Raw genomic sequence first — 25591 nt, forward strand, 5'->3', positions numbered from 1 at the left:
GTGTGTTACGTGATGCCAGCCTTACCTTCTGTTGCCATCCTTTGTCGTAGATCTTGCTGCAGACGGCTCTGTGTGTCCTCAAGTTCGAGCTCTTGGGCACTAAGGAAGGCGATAAATATTGGATGAGCCCTAGTGATGAGACGTATGAACTGCAGCAACATTTAACTAGAAGCACAGAGTCTGATTGTGCGGCCTTGGTGTTTCATGAGAACCGCTTGTCCGATCGTCTTCATAATTGGCCGGTGTATTATTGTGGACCCATGGGAAAAATTAAAGAAAAATACAATGTGACACTGCAGTTTACTTAACCAAACCCTTCTTTAAACACTCGGTAATATAAATCTGCATTATATTAACATATCTAAATAGCATCATAAATCTATAGCTGTTTGGGGTCACTGTTTTTTTCACTAGTATTTCTTATTTAGAATACTCGGGCTAGCGGCCATCAAGAAAGCTGCGGCGCAACACAGGATTTTTTTTTCAAGGAGTTTTATCTTCCTTTAGAAGTCATTGATCCAGGTGTGAGACGGCGACGTTGCTTACAAGATCATGAGCTCAGACTCGTAGCGCGCCAATCTGTTCTTCTCCAAGACGAGTCGAAACCAGGACTGATAGAGCTGGGCCTCGTCGCTGTCTTCAGTCTGAGGCGATTCTGGCAGGGGGAAAAAGAGGCGGGAAGAGTGTAGCAGGGTTGGAAGTACAGCGGCTTCAATTACATAAAGACATTACGAGAAAAGAAATCACTCACACTCACACTCACACACACACACACACACACACACACACACACACACACACACACACACACACACACACACACACACACCCCTCTGCTTTGCGTCAAAGTGACAGGACCATGAAGTCCTCTTTCTCTTGAGACTACAGCCATTAACTGTTAGTGCAGCTTACAACGCTTTTTTGTTCTGAATGTTTGAGAAGCGGCACAGCGGCTTAAATAGAAGAAAAGAAGAATGAATTTCACTTTCACATGGAGCCGTGTCTTGTTCAGTACCTGTTTCTCCTCTGATGATCTTCTCGATGGTCACCCCTCTCTCCTCCAGGTCTCTCTGTTTCTCTGCAACCTCCTCCAGTTGTCTCTGGATGGCCTGGGGAAAGAAAAACAAAATCAAAAAGGACATTACGTGACATACATGATCAAGTGTTTCTTGGTCAAATTGATTTATTTTTTAACAAAAAAAAAAAATGTACGTTAGATTTCATGCACACGGACGGACGCGGGATTCGTGTGAATACTGAACACAATCTCTAATTTGTGTCCTGCACTCGATAAACTTAATTACACTTAAATGACATCAGTATCTGATTTAATGCTGTGAATACAAAATTAAACAACATAAGTGGTGTTTTTTGTCCGTGTGTGATACAATAAAAAGGCCCAATTGGCTAGCTAAAGTCTAAGATACTATATCCATGACATGTTTCTTTTCTTGTAAAAGAAAGTACCATTCCATTTATAACGAGCGAATCTCAAAAGACCGGAGAGAGCCATACCTGAGCCCTGTGGAGCCTCTTCAGCTGTTCTGCTTTAGCCTGCTGGGACACCATCCTCTCCTGCCTCCTCCTCTGTCTCTCTGGACACGGCTGAATCCGGAAGCACAAGGAACGTTCAGAAAACTGAGGAGCAAATACAACGCGACTCCCCGGCTGCACGGACACGGTCTCTACCAACCTTCTGATTGGATGTCTGGTATTCGTCTTCGTCGTCACTAGAAGTGGCATCTTCAAGATTCTGCTGTCTGGAGGCTGGATATAAACAAAAATAAAAAAGTGAGAATAGGTAAGATTCAGTTTGTTAAAAAAAAACACAAAAGTTTCCATGTATAACTTTTATTATATCCACCAACAGGCTCAGACTATACAAGTGTACGACTCAGACTTGATATAAGAAGTGGAAGTAGTCGTGAAGACCCCACCCTTTGGTTTGTGGGCTGCAGTTTTGAAGCCTCACTTCCTGTCCGTCGCCATCTTGGAAAACGAAACGTCTGCATGCTCTTTATATATTTTTGCAACCAATGAACAGAAGTGACTATATTTGTAATTCAGAGGACCGATGTAGAGACGCTGTATACGGCTCTGGAAGCGGAAGCGACCTGTTGTCTAGACTTTTATACAATCAGACACCCCCTGATGGTCAGTAGAGAAACATGCACATTTTAAGGCTTCCCCCTCAATACTGGATAATAAATTGTGGTTCCCTTTCCCCGCTCACCAGAAACATGACTCCAAAAACAATGTTGTGCTAGCTACACTGCCCGTGCAGTGACCAAAAAAATAAATAAATACAACATCTCTTGTTTAAAAGATCATGTGCAACGACGGTTGGGAAATAGCTGGGCTAACCTTTGTTTCGGAGGTTGGCAAGTATCGTCCTGATCTCCTTCTGCGCCTCGTGGTCCGGCCCCTCCCCCTCTGACTCTTCCCTCTTCCTCAGCCTCAGGGACGAGAACAGGTTGACCCGCCTGGCGGGCAGCGATGCCATGTCGTCAGAGAACATCCCTCCAAAGTTTCTGCGGCCCTTCAAGGACACCTGCTGCAACAGCGAGGGCAGGTCCTGCTCAGACCCCCATGGATTGGCCCGTATAGACCCCCCGGGGGCTTTGCACTTGCTGATCCTCTTCTCATCTCTGTGTGGCTCCGGGCCCGCGGCACTGGAGAGCGAGCTAAAGCTCAGCGCTCCCTCTGACACAGGCCTCGGTTTGTGGGGGGCGTCCCGTTTGACCCTCCTGGTAACCCCAAAATAAAAAAGGTACCTACAATTAGCATTGCATTTAGAAATGTTGATGGAAGAACAAGTTGGCCATTCCAATGCTCTATTTTTATATTTAAGGCTTTGATCATCCTATAGGTCACAACAGGTCATATTCAAAAGTGAAGTCAATCATCACGTCATCACACATGAATGAAATAATCTCAGCTTTCTAGTCATACCCAATAATGCAATTGGAAGAATGTTTAGAAACATGCAGAAATATTGGTTCCCAATACATTTCATTGACATTCTTGAGCGGAGAGGTGAAGGGACTGGCGGTCACTCCAGTTTTCTCCCGTACCAAGCTAGCATGACATCCTTATCAATCCAACCAATGGTTGCATTACCTAAAGCTAACTTTTTGAAAATATCAACACACTACCACTCAACTCACAACAGGACTAACAAATTAGGAAAAGAGCAAGTTTTACTACAACCTTCCGCTTATATTATCTTGAGTGATTAACCAGCCATTTCCAAGATACAAGAGTCTGCTAAATCCTGCATAGATTTCATGCAGATTATTGAAAACATATACATTAAATACTGGGGTCAGGATAACTTAAATCCCTTCCCCTCCTGTGGGAAGCACGGCCTTAGGCTATCGGCTTTTTATGCGTACCAGTAGCTCCACGCTAGCTTTAAAACCCTGACAAGGTCACCAGAGAGTTTGAAAGTTTAATGCGCTGCTTGAAAATAAATAGTGAGCAGACTGTTGTGTACTGACATTGGGACCGCATGGTTAGACCTGCCGGAGGTGTTGGTCACACTAAATGTCCTCTTGAAGGCGTTTGCTATGCGCCCGAGGGCTGAGGGGGACGTCTGGCTCGAGGTCGGTTCCACAATCTGGCTTGAGTCCGTCTGAGGCTTATCTGCTGCTGCCTCTGCTTGTACCTGATAAAAAAAAAAAAAAAACATCAGAGGCTTATTCTTTTAGTAGAACCACCATCACTTGCTAAACGACTCCAGAATGCCACCTGAGTTTGTTGTTGATATGCGTCTTGGGGGTTAATTGGAGCTTCTTCCGGTATGACCGGCGTTTCCCAGTTTAAGAGCTTCTCTTTCTCAGAGAGGGAGAGAATCAATCGCTTCTTTGGGGTGGACGAGTTGGACGGCATCTTCGCCGGGTGCTCTTCGCTCGTCCCACTTCCCTCCGAGGGATTCTGGGTATCTGCGGATGTCACTGAACTACTGTCGGAGTTCTGAGATAACATATATCTTGTCAGTGCACAGATAGGTAATCTGACCGGAACCGTGCACATTTTTCAAAAGCTAAAAGAAGGTACTTACAGATGGTTTATCTGCTGAAGGGACCTCCTCAAAGTCTGAGTTTGCTTCCAGGGTGGTCTCCGGCCCCTCTTTGTCCGGAGGGAGGGTTCTTTGGAAGTGCTTGATGAAGATCAGAGGGAATGCTGCTCGAGGGAAAAAACAAAACAAAACACGCTTGTTATTTTGAGACGGTGGCAGCCACGTCGCTGTCGCCCCATACCAAAGTTTGAACTACTTCATTGCACATTGCTTTCAACAAACAAATCAGAAATGCCACACACATTCCATGTGAGATATTTCGGTGTCAGTTAGCCAGGTGTCAAATAATAACAATGAATGACTCCAGTTAGCTGCTCCAGCTTTAAGGTCTGTTGTATTGCCCGTGCTTTGGTGCACTGTCGCGTCTCATCAGGACCACTGTGCTTGTCTTACGACAACAAGTCATAGGTCTGTTGATTGAAGCATTGACCTTACAGCGATGACGTTGTTGTACTGTGACAAAACAAGTGATCGGAAAGAGCTGCAACATTCTGGGATGAGAAAAATGAGGATATCAAGCCAATGATGTTCAAGTCAAAATAAGCTGCTGCAAGGACCTCTGGTGTTGTACATGCAGCATTACAATTGTGTTCACATACTACAGCATGATGAACAAAATTAAATAAGATTTATTGCCAAACACCAAATGACAGAATAGCAACGGACCGAGCCTCAGTTCTCATCAAACCTCCACAAAACAACCAGTAGGGTAGAATTAAAGAAAAAGCACAGACGCATAACATTTGCATGCACTCACTTGCTCTGATTTTCCGTCTCCAGCGATGATTCTGTTTGAGGTTACAATGGTCTACAGAAGTAAAAAAAAAAAGAAAGAAATAAACAGCAGTGTCCTACATTTTAAAAGAATATAACAATGTCAGCTTTATATAAATACAATAAGTATCACTCAGGATCATCTTCTCCATTAGCACCATAAGAACACGTCTGATGAGTGGCAACCAAGAAAAATACATCAATTTGAGACAGAAACTAAACAGCCATAATAAAAAGATTATTTATTTCTATCGTAAATGTTTAATCTCACAATCTTAAAGTTCAGCCACTTTAAGAATAAGCTCCACACTGCGGCGTGTATCTGGGGACCCGGTTATTAACACCTCATACAGTAACAGTGCGGACCTGTGGTACAGTCCTGGCTGTGGCCCTTGGCCCCTGCGAGGTCCTGTGTTGTGGGCGTCACTATGGGGGCCTCCAGCGCTTCCACAACCATCTCCGTGTCTCCGGGATCTTCTAGCTGACCTTTGCCGAGCCGCTCCGTATGCAAGCTGGAGGTTGCGCCTGCCGGTAAAAGAACCACAGCGTTAATTGCAGTGTGGTTGAATAAACGCTAAAAATTAAAATTAAAAAACACACACAAAAGTCATGGTGAACGTTTACTCTAACCGTCTGGTTAGCTGATACCGAAGTGCTTGACAAATAGATGAGCTGTTTTGGGATCTTTTGGAATCATGTTTAAGTGATTTGGGATTTGGGTATTAATCTGAGTACTGGGTATAATGGAAGCTGTGCGCCTCACTGTGAAGAAGTGACGGGATCATTCAACCGCTTGAGAGGCTTCATTTTCCAAACTTGAAAACTTAAATCCCAATCAAACTAGGCAAAACTGGCTATTGTCTATTAGGGAAAACAACCATAACATTCCCCCAACTGCTGTATCTCTTTCACATCTTTTTTTGATAACCAACAAGATCTTCCTTAAACAAACAAGTACATTTATAATATATATATATATATATATATTATATAAAAAAAAAACATAATGTCTTTCTATGCAATAAAAATAATTCATACACATGCTGTAGAAAAAGCACCCCCTCACACACACTGTAAAAACATCCACATTCCAGCAGCATGAGCGCTGACAAACTGCATGATGTGTTCATAACGGTACTCACGGAGTCAACAGTGAACCCAATCTTTTCCACAGAGTATTCCATTTGGTCACAGCAAAGAAATGGAAAGGCCACTCTACAGCAGTGGTGTTCAAAGAGTGCCTGTCCACTATTGGGTTTAGGCTAATTGTTGGAATGGCACTTTCACCAGGTGATGCACGGATACCAAAACCCCAAGAGTGAAGGATAGAGCAGACCCCACGAGGAGAGCTGATAGGCTGATTCACTTCCATCTGTTCAGGTTGGATGGAGTGGAGTATGCTTTAAATGTAACCCTTGATTGTGGCCACCCTTTTTTCACCCTCAAGTTGCTTTGAATGTACTTTTATGATGGCAGCAGATGTAAGGACCTTGAAACCTATAGCCGACGTTAGCAGAAGCTGTGATGGGATCTACGGTGGTGACGTTACAGCGGTTAAAAGAAGGCGTGGGAAAAGGGGATTTGCTTGTTGAAGTTGTTAATTTTATGAATAAAACTAAAAGTTGATCGATGACTAAAAGTTGCTTTCATACCGAACAAATTACAAACAAAGTCTTTGCACATACCCAACGACACTGTAGCAAAGTGAATTTGCAGTTTGCAGCGAAGTCGCGCAAATTTGCATCAAACGGCGCAATAGCCTATTGCTGTTGAGATGCTCCCCCTGTCATCACTAAAAATGGAGGATAAATTAATAGTAACGTTCTCTGTGTGTGGGTACCCCGAGCCGTACGATACATCCTCATACCTATACCGCGACCGGGAAAGACCTTGCATTTTTAACAAACGGGATACAACTATTTTACAACATCCCATCACTGCACTGTTATATACTACGTTGTAGTGTGGGATAATTGTATTGTTGCAGGGCGTTTGATAAATTGCTCTTTGTTTCTTGTTTTTCTGGGTTTGTATCCTTATGGTTGAAACGCACTTATCGAAAGAATGCTTTGGATAAAAGCGTCAGCTAAATGACATTAATGACATTGTGTGTGGGGGGCTAAAGGAGCCGTCTGGGTGTGCTTGAGCACACCGTATTTTGACATGGTGTTTTGACATGATGACGCAGTTCCTGTAAGTCAGTGAAATTCTCAGAGCCGTCTGCGCCTACGGATGCTATTTAGTACTCAAACACATCGGCGGTGGTCCGACGAGTAGGACTTCTACAAGGGTACATATATGCGTTGTCTTCTATGGTCGACGCGGAGAAAATACTATGGCAGAAATTTGAACAGTTTTCAGGGTGATAAGCCACGCCCCCTCTCCGTTGGGTCACGCAAAAATGACGCGATTCATGCGAATCAACCAAAGACCGCAGCGCGTTTAGTGTAAACGCATCTTCAGTCAAACTTCTTCAAAGTTGTTATTACTAAGCAATTGGTAATAAACCACGAAGAAAATTATTTATGTAATCAAAATGGATTTATTTCTGAATATATATTTACAGCTTATAAATATAAATTAAGCAATTTTACAGTAATTATCTATGTCCAAAATAAATAAAGCTTGCAGGCTGCTTCAAGACTCATCAGGAACACAACTACGCAAACGTAGAGTCAGGCGAGCAAAAAAAAAGCTGCTACGGTGGGGCTGATGATGTCCTGAGAAAAGTCTAGGAGGTGCAGGAAAGTGACCTGGAAAGGGGCTCTGTGTGGGGGAGGCCTCCTTCTGAAACAGAAGGAACCACAGACAGACCAAAGACAACGTGGACACGTTTGTTACTGCCAAAATTGCGAGTTAAGAGAAGTGGGTGCCGGTGCTGATGAAACATCGGAGAAATCAGAACCAAAAAAGAAATTGAGGCGCATTCAGACGGGTGGTTTGGTGTTAGGGAAGCACAACACGTGTGTTAGTGGGGTTTGGTCGGGCGATGAAACACCAAACGGAACGGGCAAACGACCAACTGAAAAAGGTGCTACGTGGGCATCGAGTCAACTGGTGCTAATCTTTCATTCGCAACGTCAGCATTCTAACGCGTTTATGTTGTGATCACATCATGGTTATCACTTGCTAATTAGCCCCTCAAAGTGGAAACTATTCTGATAGGAATGTCAACCAGTATTACGGCATAAAGAAAATTCATTGGACGAACTAGAATCATGGTGCAGTAAAAGTAAAAAACAAGTGTCTTTGGAATAATCCTCTGGGGACCACAGATAAGTCTACAAACATTCACTGCAATCCCTTCAACAGTTGATGAGACGTTACTCTGAAAAGTGAAAACGTCAACGTCATTGTGTCGCATGTCAGCAGATAACATTACATTACAGGTCATTTAGCTGACGCTTTTATCCAAAGCGACTGTCATTGCATTTTTAACCCATGGCTTTTTACATTTTAGCCCAGGGAGCAATTAGAGGTTAGGTGTCTTGCCCAGGGACACTTCGACATGGGACATGGAGCAGCCGGGGCTCGAACCGCCAACCTTGGTGGTTTACTACTCTATTCGCCACCATCGACCCCCATAACATAAGTGATAAAGCTTCATCCTTTGGGAACCATGAATGCCTGAGCAATATCTTGTACCAATCCAGTAGATGTTAGAGATATTTCACTGAAAAGTCTGACCTCTGGGTAGAGCAACATAGTAAATAGAGGCTCAACGAAATTTAGTTGGGCTCCATCCTGTAGGGAACCTGAATGTCTGAAACTGTCTTAAATCTATCCAATCGTTATGTCAGGGTGATGGAGAGATGGATAAACACATTTATATCTTATGGAACAGGAGGAGTTGCAATTTCCTGAATGTAATTTGGCCACGGTGTAATAATTCATTTGGAATACTATTTAACATATGCCGATGCCACACGGAACACCTTTACTGACACCTGCATGCCATACTCTACATGATGGTTTGTGATTGGTTAATCTAGATTATGTGAAAGGGGGCAGAGCTACAGGGTCAGACAATGCAAAATCAACACGACAAGATCTCATGACCAAAGCTGGCCAATCATCACCTTCCCCCACGCAGAATCAGCCAATCACAGGGTGCAGCATTGGAAACTTGAAAAAGACTTAACAAAATTAAGTGAACTAAGCAGATGAAGAGGAAGGAATTTGGATAAAGAAAATTAGTGGGATATGGGGCGGAAATGAAAATGGAGGACAGGGCATGAAATGGACCACTGAGTGCTAAGAATTATTAGGATAAACTATAGGAAAGACATTCAAATGTGAGAACTGACAAAAGCAAGGTCAGTACCTCACCAGTGCATTTAAAATTCACCCTTAATTCATCATATATACAATATATAAATAACAATTATTAAAAAAATTAGATAAAAAGTGCAAAACAACAAAACAAAATATATATTTTTCCCCATAGCAAATATATTCACTACTGAGGAGAAAAGAAAAAGAAAACAGCTGATTGTTTTTGGCTGGTAATACATTTTACTGAGATATTGCCCAGATCTACACCAAAAAGATAGTTGTCTAACTGACCTTCAAATTAATTTTAAAACCCAATACAAACAACTTTTTACGCTTAGTTAATTTTTTTTATGATTCGATTTTCGTATTATGCTGTAATTTCCACAATATTTAATTAATTATTCTAAATAATCTGCCAGATTTCCTATTAGATGAGAACAACGTAAACAATGAGTCCTAAATATTACAAGGAAAACCAGTCATATACTGTAACTTTAACAAAATATATAGTAATGTGAAATACTACCTACCACAAAAACTAAACAATTTCCATTGCACATCCCTGTGGTGCAATGTAAAGGCACGGGGGGCCGAGGCATAATGATAGCTCACTGAAACCAAACACCACTGTCCTGATGGCTCAGAGGTTAGATTCAGAGGGCTTGTTCCAGGTTACTCCAAATAAATGTCTTCTGACACATCAAAGATCAATCTGAGGTGCAGATGGGAAAGGTTTCACATTTTGTGAAAATCCAATTGATTGGTTGGTTCCCCCCACTCCCTTGCCAACTTACTGTGTCTGATAAGTATCCCCATAAGCAGCCTGGAACAAGCCTGCGTCAGGTGGAGATGCATTTGGCAGTGGTACAGCACCAGGAGACCCTAAGAGTCAGTTGACTAAAGACTCACCTCATCGAAGTCGATGCAGCATGTACGATTTAAACAGACAATGTAGCCGGAGGACCCACATGACAGGCTTTTCCTTGTGCTGTCCACTGTAACTGCAGCCAAATACACCAGGCACTGAATCCAAGCAATAGTTACTAATCGATCAAAGCACTTTCATAGCAAAGTTATTTAATAAAAACAGAAATGACCAAGGACACTTGGAAGGTGGTAAATACAGATAGTATTTGGTGTTATAATTGTAACATTAATGAACTCTATTCAGCCATTTTGGAGAAGCACAAGAGCACGAATTGAAATCCGGGGGTTTCAGCCAGGTCGACGGGCCCTGTCAGTTGGTGGCCGACGAGCTGCTAGGGCTCCTGGGACATCTGTAACAGCACCTCATGCATCATGCAGAGCAGAGGGCCGCCGAGGCTCAGCAGCTCGTACAGGAACACGTAGTCGTGTGAGCGGCTCCTGACGTGAGGTCTCGCGGTTGCGAGACAATCGCGCACGCCTCCCGCCAGCCGTTGAGGCAACACACACAAGGCCCGGCTGGCACGCCGTGGCCAACTCAGGCCTCGCCTAAGCAAGGAAACCAGGGTACCTGGGGTTTGGAGCTGGAGGCCTCCCGTCGTCGAGAAGCCCCCGCCGTCCAACGACGAGTTGTTGGCGCGCTGTTGGTCTTCCTGAGATTCACAGGAAGAAAATGGTGAACAAACACAGTGTTTCACATCAAAAGGAAAAACAGTACTGCAATTTCTATATAATGAATTACCTCTTGGGGGAGTACCTTAGAGAGTAATTATGGATTTCTTTAACCTGGATACAACTTTCCCATGTTTTTAGGCCCCAATGAGGACAATTTTATAAAAAGGGAGAGTGCCGCATTCAAAGAAGATGCTGCAATGTAACCCTTTAGTGCAATTGTTGCAATTGTGTTATGGACTCATCACACCTTTCTGCAATTATTTGGTGACGACTCTGCAACAGAGTGGCAGCACGCCTGCTAAGTATGTAACAGTTGACTGGCAGCACAGAACTAACGGAGTGGCGTTCTTGGATGCAAACGGTTTGGTGGGATGCAAACACATTAAAAGCTCTATTTAGCTTATTGTCAGTGACATCAGCAGTGTTCCTTACCATTCTCCTTCTGAACCCCCCCATGTGAGTGCCGGAATGGCGCTGGGCATAATGCATCTTGCAGTAGAACTTTGCTGAAAAGTAAGCGCAGAGAAAATCAAATCGCTTTTATACACATGGCGATGAATGCGTTAAAATGAGTGCAATAAAACAAAAAAAATCTCGTAAAGAGGCCCAAGTAGGACAATAAGTTGAGTTTATAGTTTATGATTGGGCGAACAACATCTACACGTCCTACTCACCCTCCAACGAGTCGAAGGTGTGACCTCCCAGGCGGAGGGTACTGTTGCAGACGTCACAGCGGAAGCACTCGCGGTGGAAGAAGTAGCCGTCGGCGCTCAGCCTCTCCATCACGTACACCCGTTTGCTGCAGAAGTGGCAGACATCGCTGCCGCCGAGCCCGGGAGGGAAGTCCTTCCGCACCACACACTGAAAGGGGGAGGAAGACCGGGATGAGGTTGGAGGGATGTTTTAGAAAAGAAATAGAATTTCGGTGATTTCTGCAATAAAAATATAAATAAATGAGGCACATGGTCCAGCGGGGACTTTGTATACTAAAAAAAGAGGTTGATCCCATCAGTGTGTATTGGACCTATTGGCCATGAAAATCAGTGAGGAATCCTTTCAAAACTCAAACGGGGGTGTTGCCAACTTGAATCAAGACATCATACCAGCTGGCCGCAAACAGTGGCAGTTAGGATTATCCGGTGTTTATTGGCATCCGAGTGATTACTATTGCATTTTTTTTGAAAGTGGAAACAAAACACACACACACACACACACACACACACACACACACACACACACACACACACACACACACACACACACACACACACACACACACACACACACACACACACACACACACAAAAGTATATAAAGCATATGTTAAAGTATTGGCTTGCAAAAAAACATGGCTTCGGGCATATTGCAAGATGGCAAAACTACATCCACTTCTTGTTTGCGGTCAGTGGTGTTGGTAAGTCGATTTGCCCTGAAACAATTATCGGCTGATTCACGGACGTCTTTTCTCAAGGGTAAGTCTCAATGGGAGAAAGTATCGGCCCTAAGCAATCATCTGGCGGACCCAAAAATTAGGACTATGAAAATTGGTTTTGAAGCCCGGCTTTCCACCATGAGGTTTCCCAGGATTCACATCTTTATGCTAAGATGAGCATTTGCTGGCCATTGCTTCTTATGTACCGTACACAGGGGAGCTGTATTGTTCTTCTCATCAAACTCTCGGCAAGAAAGCAAATAAATGTAGTCTCAAAATATCATAATATAAATATCACATTAACAGCATCCACACAAGCGTAAACCTATCCTTACCAAAGATTGAGACAGATAGTCTCAAGTTCAAATCATGTGACTTGAAACCACGGCGTTAGGTCATGTTAGCATCAAACTGTTCTAACCTTTTCTAGCTACACTGTAGCCCAGAAGCTCAACAAAACAGTGATTAAAATATATTTCCAGTTAGCTATAGTTCCATGCAGAAGTAAATACAATGGCAACATGCTTTTCAGTCAGTCCACTGAGGAATTTTTGTAAACAGAGTTGCTGTTTTGCCCTCATGAAAGCAAAACAGAACCAATTAGCTCTTTCAGCTTTAGGAGCCCCCCAGGGTACTGGGTAGATGAAGGGGGAGATTTTCTGCTGCCTTCTTTTTTTAAAAACTTAAAAAAAGGAAACTTACATTTATAGAAAGAAAGAAAATAAAAATGAACTAACTGCATTTGAATCTCAGTCCGTCATCTTCCTAGTGACTGGTTGAACATCTAAACTGTACTTGAAAGGAGTTAGATGAGTCTCTGCAACATCACCATGCATCTTACCGGCGTGGCACTGGGCCTGTGGTCCGTCTCATACAGGACGGCCAATTTCTGAGCTTTAGCGTCTATGGCGGATGAAACCTTTCCGATCGTACGCTAATATTTATGCCCGGGAACCAGGGACCAGGGGGATGGAACGGTGGGAGGGTAGGGGCAGGAATAGGAAACCACAGAAAGCAGTTAAAAAGAAGACAGAAAAATGCAGAATTATACTTTGAATTTCTTGAAGTGCAGACTGCGGCATCGACTGGTACCTCCTTCACGTAACTGGCAGCTCCGGTGGAACAAGTCTCAGAGCGAACAATCGACTTCTGAGGGATTCTTCGTGGGTTCTCAAGAGCGCAGCTCACATTGCACTGAATGAAAACCCCAGAACGAAGTTCAGTTCAAACTTATTGCATCGTTTTTTTTGCAGGTTTGTAGCCATACCCACTAAAAGCCATGCACTACAATTTGTATACAACCTGTGCCATTTATTTGTTTTTAATCCACGGAATTGTGAGACGGGACAGGTGGCCAAGTACAAAAAGCAACATAGCCTGCATGGGGAGGACGTCCCAGAAAACACTAGAATTTCACCCGGGAGAAGTTTCCGGTGTCAAACCAGAAGTTAACTTACGAAATGTGTGGTTATTTTAACTCACATGTTGAGTTACTTGTTACTTGTCACGGAACAATCTTCCGTAGCTTCGTAAATTCTGTTTAATTATTGTGTATTTTCCGTTTATAAATAAAGTGACCTTTTCAACCTAAACATTAACTTATTTTTTATGCAACATTTGTACCTCAACGCCACTTCAGTTATTCGTTGTTACTTTCTACTTAATTCCACCCAAAGGTTGACTTGCATATCACGTAACTTCAGTACTTGCAACTTTTGTAAGTATTTTAACACATCTGATTAATTAGTCACATGACTTCCTTGCATCGCCACTACCATAGTTAGTGTAGCCTTTAGTTGTTATGAGTAGAGTCCTATGCAGGGTTATTTCAACCTAAATGTTGACTTAAGTGTTCAGCAACTTCCATACTTTAAAAACAGAGTAAAACACTTTCCCTAGAGATCAGCAGGTTTCACTGGAAGAGACGATTAGGTCTTTTACCTTCATGTGTTTGTTTACTGCCATTTTCTCAAATGCGTCGCGAGCGGTTTTGTGGACCTCCTGCTTACTTTCCAGATTATTCGGAGAACTCTCCTGAATCACATCATAGCTTTCCTTGTGTGGTACAGAAACTGCATGGGGAGATGACCTGATGTGCTCATTTTCACAGTTAGTATCAGAGATGTTCGGGCTCTCGCCAAAGCAAGTAGAGGAAAAGGCTGCACATGTTTTGTTGTTGGACGAGACATGTTTTGTTGTTGGAGAGCTAGCCATGGCGACGTAAGACAAGCGCTTAGAGGAGTCTTTCTGTATGCTGTCCTTGTGTCCAGGAGTGCACCAGGGCACAGATGAGAAGCCGGCCTGGGCAGTGGGGTCAGGGACAGGGTGGACTACGGGGTGGACAATGGAGCTATTCGATACAGAGGCAGGAGAAGTGGTGGAGGACTGATGGGGGAGGATAATCGTTCATGTGAATTGTCGAACAAATGTGATGAAATCACACACACACACAAGTCAGCCAGCTGCAGTGTGCCAATTCCATCAATTCATTTTTTCGATGGTGTCAACTAAGTGTCATCATCCAGAACTTTTAGTAGAAGTTTAATATGCTATCCTAAGGATCACACAATGTGATCATTTTTGTAAGAAAACTGCTACAATGAATCAAAGTGTCAGTGCCAGCAGAGGAAACGTTCAACATGGAACCATCATGCATCGCGTCAAGACGCACCCTGTTATTAACAACAAGCAGCAATTTTTGAGGGGCGGCGCGACAATACGCAACCTGGGATTCAGAGTGAGCAGCAGGAGGCGGTCTGCTGGACCCAGGGAACATGGAGGAGAGAAGGGCCGCCCGCTCTTTGATAGTCCGGCCAGAGTGTTTGCTCTGCAGGCAGCAGGCGGCGAAATAAGGTAAGGCAGGAAGAGAAAATGAGCGGTCACTTTTATTAGAAGGGTTGACGCATGCTGTACAGAACTGGCTCGACAGTCACCTGCTGCGTTGACCTCTCAGACGAATGGCCCGCCGCCTGGTCGGGAGAGGTGCGCTCTGGGTAGTGGCGTTCAGGGACGTTCGGGCTCGGTGCGCGCAAGGGACTGAGTGGATTCGTAGGCTGCGAGGGGGAGGGAGGGAGACTCGGAGGGCGAGGGGATTTGGGGCAGCAGTGGAAAGTGCTTTGCTTAACCACGGCACTAGGATTGTCTAGCAGGCGGAGGTAGACCGAGGGCTGGAGACAGGGAGGAGACACAAGCAACGCGGGATTATAGTTCAAAGGCAGCTGAAACATATTCATATGGTGCTTAAGGATCCTTTAAAAAAATGTTGAAGGAAAGGTTTTCTCGGGTGGAGGCATACCTGCCACTTCGGGCGAGGGAGAGGCCGAGGAGGAGGAGGGGGGGGGGCCTTTGGCTTTGCGAAACGGGGGTTTTCCCTCTCCTCCTCACCGTCTTCCTCATCCTTTGAGAGAGGATGTGGTGTGGTTGTAGGAAAGGAGGAGGGATCGGATGGGTCCTAGAGAGGACAGGAAGGAAGGAAAGGGAATGCAAGGAAAGGAGAAAAGGTATTGACCAAAGTTGTCATAAGAATAGCAGTGGATAGAGTGGCAGTGACCAGGATTTCAATGCTGCATTTAATGCTGAAGGCCCCTGAGCTTCACATACTAACACCATGGCATGAGGCCCCTTTTCACACGTCCGGAGTTGGTCTGCCATTACTATCATTTTGTAGATCATCAAATATTTCATCATGAGTAAGCAATAGCGACACTCCCCTCAGGCAGTGCACTTTTAGTACAGCTCTATTATCTACTCTCTATTGGAGTGTGGAAGCAAATAATTAGCCATACTGGATTGAAAATCATAAGAAAGGCAATGTCTAAGTGTTCTACTTAACCACTACTGAATAGGCAATGCTGATTTAAATGCACTGAACTAATATTTATTTTAATAATTTCTTAATGTACAGTGGTCTGAAATGTATTCTTAGAAGACAATACTTCACTTAGACATTAAAGTACAATTCCAGATGAGCCAGTTTGAAACTACTGTTGAAAACTAGGCATGCTACATTAGAATCAATCAGATCTCTGCTGTATCTATTATGGCCTGTCAGTCATATAAGGCAAGCTACTAATATGTAGAAGATTAACAACAGGTATAGCCTTTGTGCAGTTCAGCAGTTTCCTGTACCATCATCAGATAGAATACCTAAAATACGAGGCAAAGCAATTTAGTCCAAACTGACCAAATAAAAAAAAAAAGAAAGAAAAGTTATCTTTGACGTCAAACCATGTAGGGATACAGTCAAAAGTTTGGACACACTTTCTCATTGAAAAAGAAAATGTGTCCTAACCTTGGACTGGTATTTGAATTTAAATTAAAGACATACAGTGGATATCAACAGTAAGTACAATCTCATTTTTAGGCCTTTGTTTACTTCCATAATAAAGCCAGTTAGCACGCTCTGGTGAGCGAGAATTTCTCAGCTGGAGCTGAAAAAACGTTCATGTTCATGTAAAGAGGGTCTGACAGCTGAATGGCCGTTCTTAAAAAACAAAACAAGAATGTTTCCCCTGTAGCACGGCCCGCCTCTCACCTTGCTGCGCATCTTGGCAGTCGAGGAGTTCTCCTCAAACTTGGCCAGCAGCTGAGTTGCCATGAAGCGCACCTTGTTCTCCCGCGGCTCCCCATCCTCGCCAGCGGGGGGAGCACTGTGACAAGACAACTGGTGCCCGGGGAGGAGAAGAGTGTGATCAAAGAGAACCACAGAGCAAAGTGGGACTTTTGAACTACAGGAACACGTGGGACGTCCCGTTGAACCTACCTCTGTGAGGTAGTGGTTGCCCTTTCGCCGCCTCTTGCTGACGGAATCGTCTTCTGGCTTGTTGTCTTCCTGTGACAGCAGATGCCACAATAAACTTCAGAGAGAGAGAGTTTTTATCTGGATCACCCTGAAACTAAGATCCCATTTCCAAATATACTTGGGATGTGAGAGGACACAAAGAATCCCTCTCATCCAGTTTATTACAAAGCACACCTATCAATGTGCGCTTATCTAATCTGCATCTCAATAGTTGAAAAGTTCACTGGGGACAACTGAAAAGAAAGAAAGGAGGGCGGGCCTCCATGCTGAACGAGAGCGTCAATTGAACGAGCCGGACGAGGACTGCAAATGTGACGGTAGCCGTCTTTACCCTGGGTGTCCTCTTCTTGGGTTGAGGCGGGTTCAGCAGTCTCTGGTTGGCCTTAGCTGGACATACTTCACTGTTCTCATCTGCTTCTCTGGAACCTGGAACACAAACAAGGAGAGTGAGAGAAACTGAAGCAAGAAACTTCATGGGCTCAAAACGGAGACGGCTCCGCTCCTGGTTCTGGCTCTCCTGGGCCTCCATTCACTCCAGCAGTTCAACATACGAGAGGTGCTGTTGGGAAACGCTCTGCTGGAAAATAATTTTATAGAAACCCATCTTTGAGCAGATGTTTGTTTACTTTTGTGGGTCAATAGATAGAGACTAATAGAGACTTCTGTATTACGTTGAGTATGTTTCAAAGTTTCTCAGATTTACTTGTATTGCTTATATCTAATGAAGCCCTGTGAGATGAAAGGGAAGGTTCCTCGTTGGGTTACTTAACATTTGTGCCCAAGAAAACAAATACAATAAAATAAATTCTAAGACTCTTCTTAACCTATTTCCATCTGGATTCAATTTTTTCAGAAAACAAAACAACGGTCGCCTTCATCATACTCGCACATCAACCCAATTCAACATCAGGCCACAATGAAAAACATTATTAACCAATTTATTAATGAACCAAAACCCACTGGAGTCGCTTTGCACAACAACTCACACCATCAAACGCACATTGTGGCAAAATGGGACACAGTGATGACATCAGCTGACCTGATACGGCCAAACCATGTCTGCAAGTAAGTTTCCACTAGACGGACTGTGCAACTGGCTCACGGTGTGCATGTTAAAGCACAACAAGGTGAAACATGGCTGACGCCATCGAGACCAGCTGAGGGCCTCCAGAGTCACGCACAGCAACTGGATATGGTTTCCTCAGACATAGCGCGCATACCAGTCACGGCTCTCGAGGGGGGGCAGACCTGACCATGGTTGTGTAACGTGCAAAGAAACAGAGATCCTGTTCGGACAGCAAGGGTTGCATATTTTGCAAACTAGTCATTTCTTTTATCAAACTGTGGTAATGTTCAAGGAAATACCTTGATTTTAGGTAAATTTAGTCTGCTAGGTAAAATAACAATCTAATCTGTTTAACATAGGACATAAAATGCCCCATGTTTTTTTGACCCATTCAAAATTTCCAACCACACTGCATGGTCAGCCTTTTCTAATAAGTCAGAAAGGACTTAAAGCCGCTGAATAGATCAACATAGTCTCTGGTTAGCATTCACTACATTTAGCTACTGAGAAAGGGTTTCATGTCAGAAACCACATTGTCGCTAACTCCACTATGATTATCAAATCTGCCACTTCTACAAAAAAGCTTTGGACTTTACAATGTAATTTACACTATTGTTTAACTCCTCATGTAATCCCTATTATGATAAAGGGACAGTTCACCAAAAAAAGTAATATAGCAAAAAAATAATGGTTAACACCTCCAAAACTCTGCAACTCAGCCTGAAACAATCTACATTGACAAATCGTGTGAAAAGTGAGATAAAAAGCACTTGCTTTTTTATTTGGGATGAACTGGCCCTTTAAGAACTCTGCAGCAGCCAACATGGTGAATTGTTGGGCACTGTTTTGATCGTCTGTGACAGAAGTAGGGAGGAGCCTTACCATTTTCGTTGATGTTTCCTGGGGAGTTCCTGAAGGCCTCGTAGAATTTGGAAAGGTAGAGAACCATCAGCAGCTTGTCCGGCTCGGCCACCGCAGCCATCTCCTTCCCCCTCGTCATCGGCTGAATGCCAAACTCCCGCTCTGCCAGGTCAAACGCCAGCTGGTTGTTCGCCGCCACGTCGTCCTCGTTCAGAGAGTCATAGTCGCTGAGGAAGAACCAGAGCAGATGGAGGTTAGCAGCCGTGGAACATCATCTTTGTTCCCAGTGCAGAAGGAAATGCTGCATCTGATATTAAAGATCTATTTTTTTCATCAGTTCACCACTGGGTTGATGTAGAGTTAAAGACAAACAAAGACTAGTAGAATTAAAGAGTTATTTGCTGCCTTGCTGCCACCACACATCTACTTCCTGATGCGACAATAAGAAGACTACATACATGAGGCTTTGATGGCTTAGAGCAGAAAACATTTACAACTTGTCATGTGTTTTATGTTTTATAATAACCAAGTCAAAAACATGAAAAAGGTTGCTTGTGGCGATAAAGCAACAGGGAATTATCTCCTGAATCTACACAATGCACTGCTGCTTATGGTGCTGGTATTTTTTGACTGAAAATCCTCTTTGTGTGTGCATGTCAGAAAATGCCATCTTCGGGGTTTGGGCGTGGTAAGCAAAGGTTCCACCTAACCCGGCATTTGCCTGTGTTCACTTGTGACTTGCAAAACAGCGCACCGACCACGCATACATCCTGTCTCTACAAGAAGGGATCATACAGTGGGTGTGGAATCACAGCTCCCCGCCTTGACGGAGGATTAACACAACAAGTTCACACGGCCCCTCCTTAAAGAAGTGATGTCACTCCAACCGAATACTCTGATACTTTTAATTGCTTTCTCAGCAGCGAGCCAGCAGACTGGAGAAAGTAGGTCATTGAAATGAAATCCATTGCAAGGATTGAGTGTCAGGTTGAATCACGAACGTCTTAAAAGTGGAGCGTTCTACAGAAACCAAATAAACCATTGTCTATTCGTCAAATGATATCTGAGCAAGGAAAAACTGAAAAGGGGTGTTATAATTCACAAATTACTGCCATGACTGCAGCACCCTTAAGCTGCCAAGATATTTAACATCTAGCTAATAAATAAAAACTTTGATACACTCATGATCAGTTAAGAGTGTCCAATAATGATTTGAAATAAATGTTCTGATTTCTAAAGTCTCCTTTGTAAAAGTGATCTTTATGAGATTTAGTGAATACGTAAAGCTCAACCCTCTGAACCTCGAACAGCCCCAGGGCGCTTTTCTTTTCCTCCCATCACATTTGACTTTCTTTGGACGAATATCTACGCTAAACAGTGTCGATTTGGCAATTGTTTTAACAAAAACAACTACATGCTTTCCTATTCGCCCGGCGGGTTTTGGGAGTTTCACAGGGTCAATAAACTATTAACAGCTGACTGTCTACACACTACTTCAAAAGAGGGATTCATTTTGTCCTCGAGCTGCTCACTTTAAACAATGCCAGTCTGAACAGGTGACGCATCGCAGACCAACACCAGTCAAGACCCGAATAACTTTCAACATTTCCACATGGTCCCTAAGTGGGTGTATTCTTACATCAGCTCGGGCCTCTGGCGGTGGACGAGAGCGCAGAGGGCCAGGCCGTTCCTCCATGAGGATGTGAGGTTGGTGACATCCACCCCTCGGTAGCCCTGAGTCTGCTTCTGACACCAGGTCAGCAGCCGGCTGGGACGCACCTCTGAGTCTGCGCGAGAAATCAACAAATAAAAAAATCCTGTCAACTCAACCAACTCCCTGATGCCTTGAAACTCTGAACCCCAAGCGACCAGTGGGTTTCACTCGGGGGGCCAGGGACTCGAATGGCATTACAAGGCTATAGCATACCGCAACCGTGGCAACGGATTCAGACACCAACAGGCCTACTCATGTAAACATCTGCAGCGTTCTCTTTGAACTGTCTCTTCATCATAACCCAATCTGGGTGGAGGGAACTGTAAGTTAAAGGTGTTTGTGTGCAACATTTAGGTGTTTTATCATTATATTCAGCCCACTCTGACTAATTTAGTTGCAATGGACAAAATATGAGCAACACCTCCAAGTATATTGCGATCCACAGCACCACAAGCCGCAGGCTCCAACATGGCCGTGAAGTTGAATCAGCACAATTTATTTTGAATATGATTAACTTAATTAATAATGAACCTACATAACGATAGGATTAAAGGCATGACTGGTGTAATAGCACACTTTGTTTCTGGCTTAGGGTGATTTTACATACATATTTGGGTTCAATCCTTCCGGAAATAAACAAAATACACGGTTGAATTTTAGTTTTGGTTACGGTGACTTTTTACGAAACAAACAGGAGCCAACGGGAAGTCACACAGACTTGTTAATGGGGGCTAATTCTGGTGACGAAAATAAGCACAAATGTGCAAGGCGTCTTGTTCAGAATGGCTCAGGGCTCATTACTGCTTATTCCGTTTTTGGATGAGTAAATCAGCTGCTGCCTAGCAAACACCTTGGCCATGACATCATAACACAAGGTGATTGTATGTAACGCCTGTCTTTAGAGCTTGTTCTGCTGGGGCGAAGTGGCCTTTAACGCTGCTTTAAGTTGTGACTAAACCCCTTGATACCCTTGAGGGTGAACAGCTCCCAACATGATCCTGCTGGTAGAGAGCAGAGCGGGTCAGCACATGTCAGAGAAAGGCATTGTGTCAGAACCTGTGGGTGTAATGCTATCCAGCCCTAAGGTTTGTGATGGGGAGTATCAGCCTAAGAGGAGGGCCTGGTAAGCCCTGAGTAAGAATTATTCAGCTTTGATAAAGGTTACGATCCCATCCAAGTAGTTATGTCTTAAGTTATTTGGTGCATCTATTGTCTGTTACCACATGAACACACACACACACACACACACTTAATGCCCCAAACTCCCCCCTCCACACTCGAAATGGGTCGTACCTTCTTTGTTTTGAAACAATTGCAATTTAATATACTATAAACTTTCTTTCTAAAATAAGTATATATTAACTACATTTTCCACTTTTTTTTTTTTAATAAAATAGCAATAACATGAACTTAAATTCTGTGCAAACAACATTGTTGGGGTCTCAAACAAAAACGAATCTCAGTACTGATTTGGACATCATGCTTAAATGAAATACGAGCTGAAAAAAAAAATGTATAAAAAATTAAGGGCAAGTCTGAAACCTCACAGTTAGGTTGGAAAACCAACGTAACTAACGTTTCAGACCTTCAGATCAGTCCTTTGATGCTACATTTTGGTTAGAATCCAGTTGCAGTTAGTACGTTAGCCACTGTAACTGCCTGATAACTCACTATCTAATATCACAGAGCAATGTCTCTATATCACAGAGATATGGAGACCTGTGTCACTCTTTTTTCTTCCCTATGTCAGCACACCACAACTTCATTTCATTGTTTTAAAATGACTCAATATTTTCCATCCACGGCGACACTGAAAGTGTCGGTGGGACTGACTGCGCTCACCTCTTCTGGACAAGTTCACGGATCTCCGTATGGGGCCTCCTCTCTCCAGGAGACACGAGTCTTGCTGGCCATCAATGAACAGGTGACGCACCTGAAGGAAGGCCGAAATGAAAAAGCATTGAGAAGGAGACACAGAAGAGGAAATATTCATTTCATCAGTCAACTTTTAACAAACTTTTAACAAACACTTGACTTAAAAGTAAAACAGTTGGATTTGCAGTGGAAACAAATCTCCTGGGAAGTTAACAGCTATTGTACTATACATTCCTGAATATACTTAATGCTGACAACTCACTCATCTTCAAAAAAACAAGTACCATCACACACACAATAAAATCATCCTGAGTCAGTCAAACTGAGGCTGAATCATTATAACCCAACATCAACTTTGCTAAAGTGTTGGACTGACCTGATGCGGGCGAACACAGGTGGAGTTTAGGTTGGGGTAGCGCGTGGCAGGGTCAATGGCGTACAGTTCAAAGTTTTTACTGATGTTCTCGGTGGTGGTTTGAGGCAGCAGCCGGTAGATACTCTCCCTGAGGGAAGCAACAGGGCCGATATGAACTTCAAACATTGGAGAACCGCTCATTAAGGGAAAATGTACACGAGCTTGTGCTTTGACACAGACATGTCCAGTATTTGTTACTGCTGCTGCTTCTTCCGCTGCTGCTACGTTTCCAATTGTGGTAACGAGGCTAATCATAGTCATTTGACATGAAATACCCAAAGACAAATCATGGGCTCAGATGTAAACAAGGCTAAGCACTTTTTTCTAACAAATCGCACAAGGTAAAGTAACCCCTGGAAAACATGACGGGAGGAAGGCCATAGCGTCACTACAACCATGTGCATTCATCCTCATTGCATTAAGCGCTCTGAACAGCGGAAGCCAACAAGAATCCACGTTTCTATTATTGGGGTCACCAAGTATAGGTTATGGAGGAGCTGAAACAAACTAAATGTACATGGTTTATCCTCTATAGAGCATGAAGCTACACAACAAATGTAATGCTTTTCTGCTCATTTGCGATGATGTTTTTTGTACAAGTGGTAACTTTGACCTAGAAATTAAACAATAATGTGGTTCTTTTTCTAACTTTGTTCAGTGTTTCACTATGGGAATCGCCTCGGCGTGACCAACTAAGGAAGCTCCAATGACACCACGTCTGTCAGTGACAGACAGGTCGAACTGTGCTGGGGCCCCGCCCCTTCATATTATCACAGTCGACCGCCCCTCGCAAATCATTCTCGTTTTCTTCCCGTGAAGAACTATAGCTCCCTCAGCTTATCTTGGCTAGCTTGGATTGCTGCTTAACAGTTCGCAGACGACCCATTAGGACGCGTCGCCGAACGCAGCTCCTGGCCGTAGTCTGGGTTTGCTGGGCAAGTGACTTCATAGAAGTATATCTGGTTACTACACAGTATTAGGGCAGTGTCCGCGTCAAGGCGTACTGTTCTTCCGACGGCTCGGTATTTGGTTACCTGTGCCTTCGGTGGCTGTGTATTATCTATTGTATCGGGCTAACACGTTACGGCGAGCCTGCCGGGTCTCGGTTAGCATTAGTGCTAGTCGAGCTGAGTAACCGTTGTTTCGCTAACGTGTCACGACGAGCGAACGGTTACGGTGCGCGGTTAGCGGGTTTAACCCCCGGTTCCCGAAACAATTTACCGTCAAGCTAAGCTAACGCTAGGCTCGGCTAATTGTGGTGTATTCCCATCTCTTCTCAGTTGCTATGTCGGCCGCTACCCCCGCCAAAGGGTCAGAGCTGAAGGCCAAAGAGGCTGCATCCCGCCCGTGCCCTGCGTCATGCGGGGCGTCCATCTCGGGCAGGGACCCGAACAACTTCTGCCAGCCGTGCCTATCTGCATGAAGGAGATGGGCAGGTACTGGTCCAGCCCGTTCAAGAGTAAGCTCCCCACCAAGGGCTACTCTAAACTGGAAGTTGATGGGATGGGAGAGCTGGGCCTAGCAGGCCCACCAGAGGTAGAACCTTCAGTGGCTTACCACCTCCACCCAAACCGCCGCTCTCTCTCAGCTTCCTCGAACATCACCCTGCCTAATAAAACAGAGCGCCTCATCGCCTCTGTTTTGCAGAGAATGTACCGCTATGCGGCACAGTCAGTGTGTTCGCTAAACGCGGTGACTTTGCTGTCTGCGTACCAGGGAGAAATCTTAGAGGAGATGGGCAGACAACTGGACTCTGGGTCACCGAACCCGGCCCTGTGGGATGAGATTTGCGTAGTAAATGATCTCATCCTCCGCTCATCACGCGGTGCGGTGCAGGGCTGCGGCCGTGTGATGGGACTTGCGGTCTCAGGCGAGAGGGCCCTATGGCTGAATCTTTCGGGCCTCAGCGATGTGCAGAAGGCGGAAGTGATGGATGCTGCTTATGACCCGGCTAAGGGTTTGTTTGGCCCGGCTCTTGAAAAGATGAGGGAGGCCAGCACCCTCAGGAAACAAGAGGGCGAAGCCTTCGACCTCTGTTTGCCCCGAAAACACATCCCTCGCACCCCGCAGGTGCCCAGGGCTGGTTTTGCAGCTGCAGCTGTGAGAGAGGGGCACGGGGTGGCGCCAGACCGCACAGACAGGCAGCGAGTCAGCAGACTGTCCAGCAGCCTCGAGTGGAAAACCCCAAACCATGGGGCAAACACTCCTTTGCAGCCGCTGCAGCAAAGAACCGCCCATCCCACCCCGGGGAAGGGAAGAAGAAGCGCACGTCCTAACCGGCCTTGCTTTTCCCTCCCCTCCACCTTCAAAGAAAAGAAGGGAGGTGGAGGTGAGACAACCCCCCCGAGTTTGTATTCCAAATTCCCTGGTGTTTTCCAGTTCTCCAGAGGAGCTTTTGATGTTTCTCCCCCCTCAAGTTCAAGGGAGGGAGTATCGGGGGCGGCTAACACTGTGTCACCAAGCACTTCTTCCCACCTCAAACAAAGTTATAAAGTTTGTATTCTCGCAGCCAGGCCGAGGGCCGAGGGCGAAATACATTATAAAAACAAATCCATGTTATGGCCCCATAATCCCCACAGGGGGAGCTCACGCTCCACCGAGGGGAGGCCGGGTCCTCCAGGTGAGGAAAGTGACGTCACCGTACGGTGCGTTCAGCCCACTCACTGGTCGGGCGGAACGGTGGCGCGCATGCGCAGTG

The 25591-nt window shown here is 44.5% G+C and overlaps 1 protein-coding gene across 3 annotated transcripts in view; it reads right to left on the reverse strand.

Moving 5' to 3' along the window:
- The window catches only part of mical2b (microtubule associated monooxygenase, calponin and LIM domain containing 2b), a 54140-nt gene that overhangs the window by 1459 nt on the left and 27090 nt on the right, over positions 1-25591 (reverse strand). Inside the window, exons 10-35 of one of the 3 annotated variants that reach the window (XM_040162598.2) lie at positions 22855-22981; positions 22446-22536; positions 20529-20676; positions 18911-19116; positions 17294-17388; positions 16924-16992; positions 16696-16824; positions 15457-15612; positions 15095-15328; positions 14887-14988; positions 13254-13355; positions 13003-13095; positions 11404-11590; positions 11162-11235; positions 10626-10707; positions 5222-5380; positions 4839-4889; positions 4064-4185; positions 3751-3975; positions 3501-3667; positions 2365-2747; positions 1694-1767; positions 1516-1605; positions 1016-1109; positions 547-655; positions 26-99 (exon numbers count right to left, since the gene is read on the reverse strand). In XM_040162598.2, the coding sequence (XP_040018532.2) occupies positions 26-99; positions 547-655; positions 1016-1109; positions 1516-1605; positions 1694-1767; positions 2365-2747; positions 3501-3667; positions 3751-3975; positions 4064-4185; positions 4839-4889; positions 5222-5380; positions 10626-10707; positions 11162-11235; positions 11404-11590; positions 13003-13095; positions 13254-13355; positions 14887-14988; positions 15095-15328; positions 15457-15612; positions 16696-16824; positions 16924-16992; positions 17294-17388; positions 18911-19116; positions 20529-20676; positions 22446-22536; positions 22855-22981 (3443 nt within the window). Of the gene's footprint in view, positions 1-25; positions 100-546; positions 656-1015; positions 1110-1515; positions 1606-1693; positions 1768-2364; positions 2748-3500; positions 3668-3747; positions 3976-4063; positions 4186-4838; positions 4890-5221; positions 5381-10625; positions 10708-11161; positions 11236-11403; positions 11591-13002; positions 13096-13253; positions 13356-14886; positions 14989-15094; positions 15329-15456; positions 15613-16695; positions 16825-16923; positions 16993-17293; positions 17389-18910; positions 19117-20528; positions 20677-22445; positions 22537-22854; positions 22982-25591 lie in introns of all 3 variants that reach the window. The other 2 variants (XM_040162596.2, XM_040162601.2) reach the window with 2 other exon arrangements.

The sequence above is a fragment of the Gasterosteus aculeatus genome, chromosome X, assembly GCF_964276395.1.
Source record: "Gasterosteus aculeatus chromosome X, fGasAcu3.hap1.1, whole genome shotgun sequence".
Taxonomy (NCBI): domain Eukaryota; kingdom Metazoa; phylum Chordata; class Actinopteri; order Perciformes; family Gasterosteidae; genus Gasterosteus; species Gasterosteus aculeatus.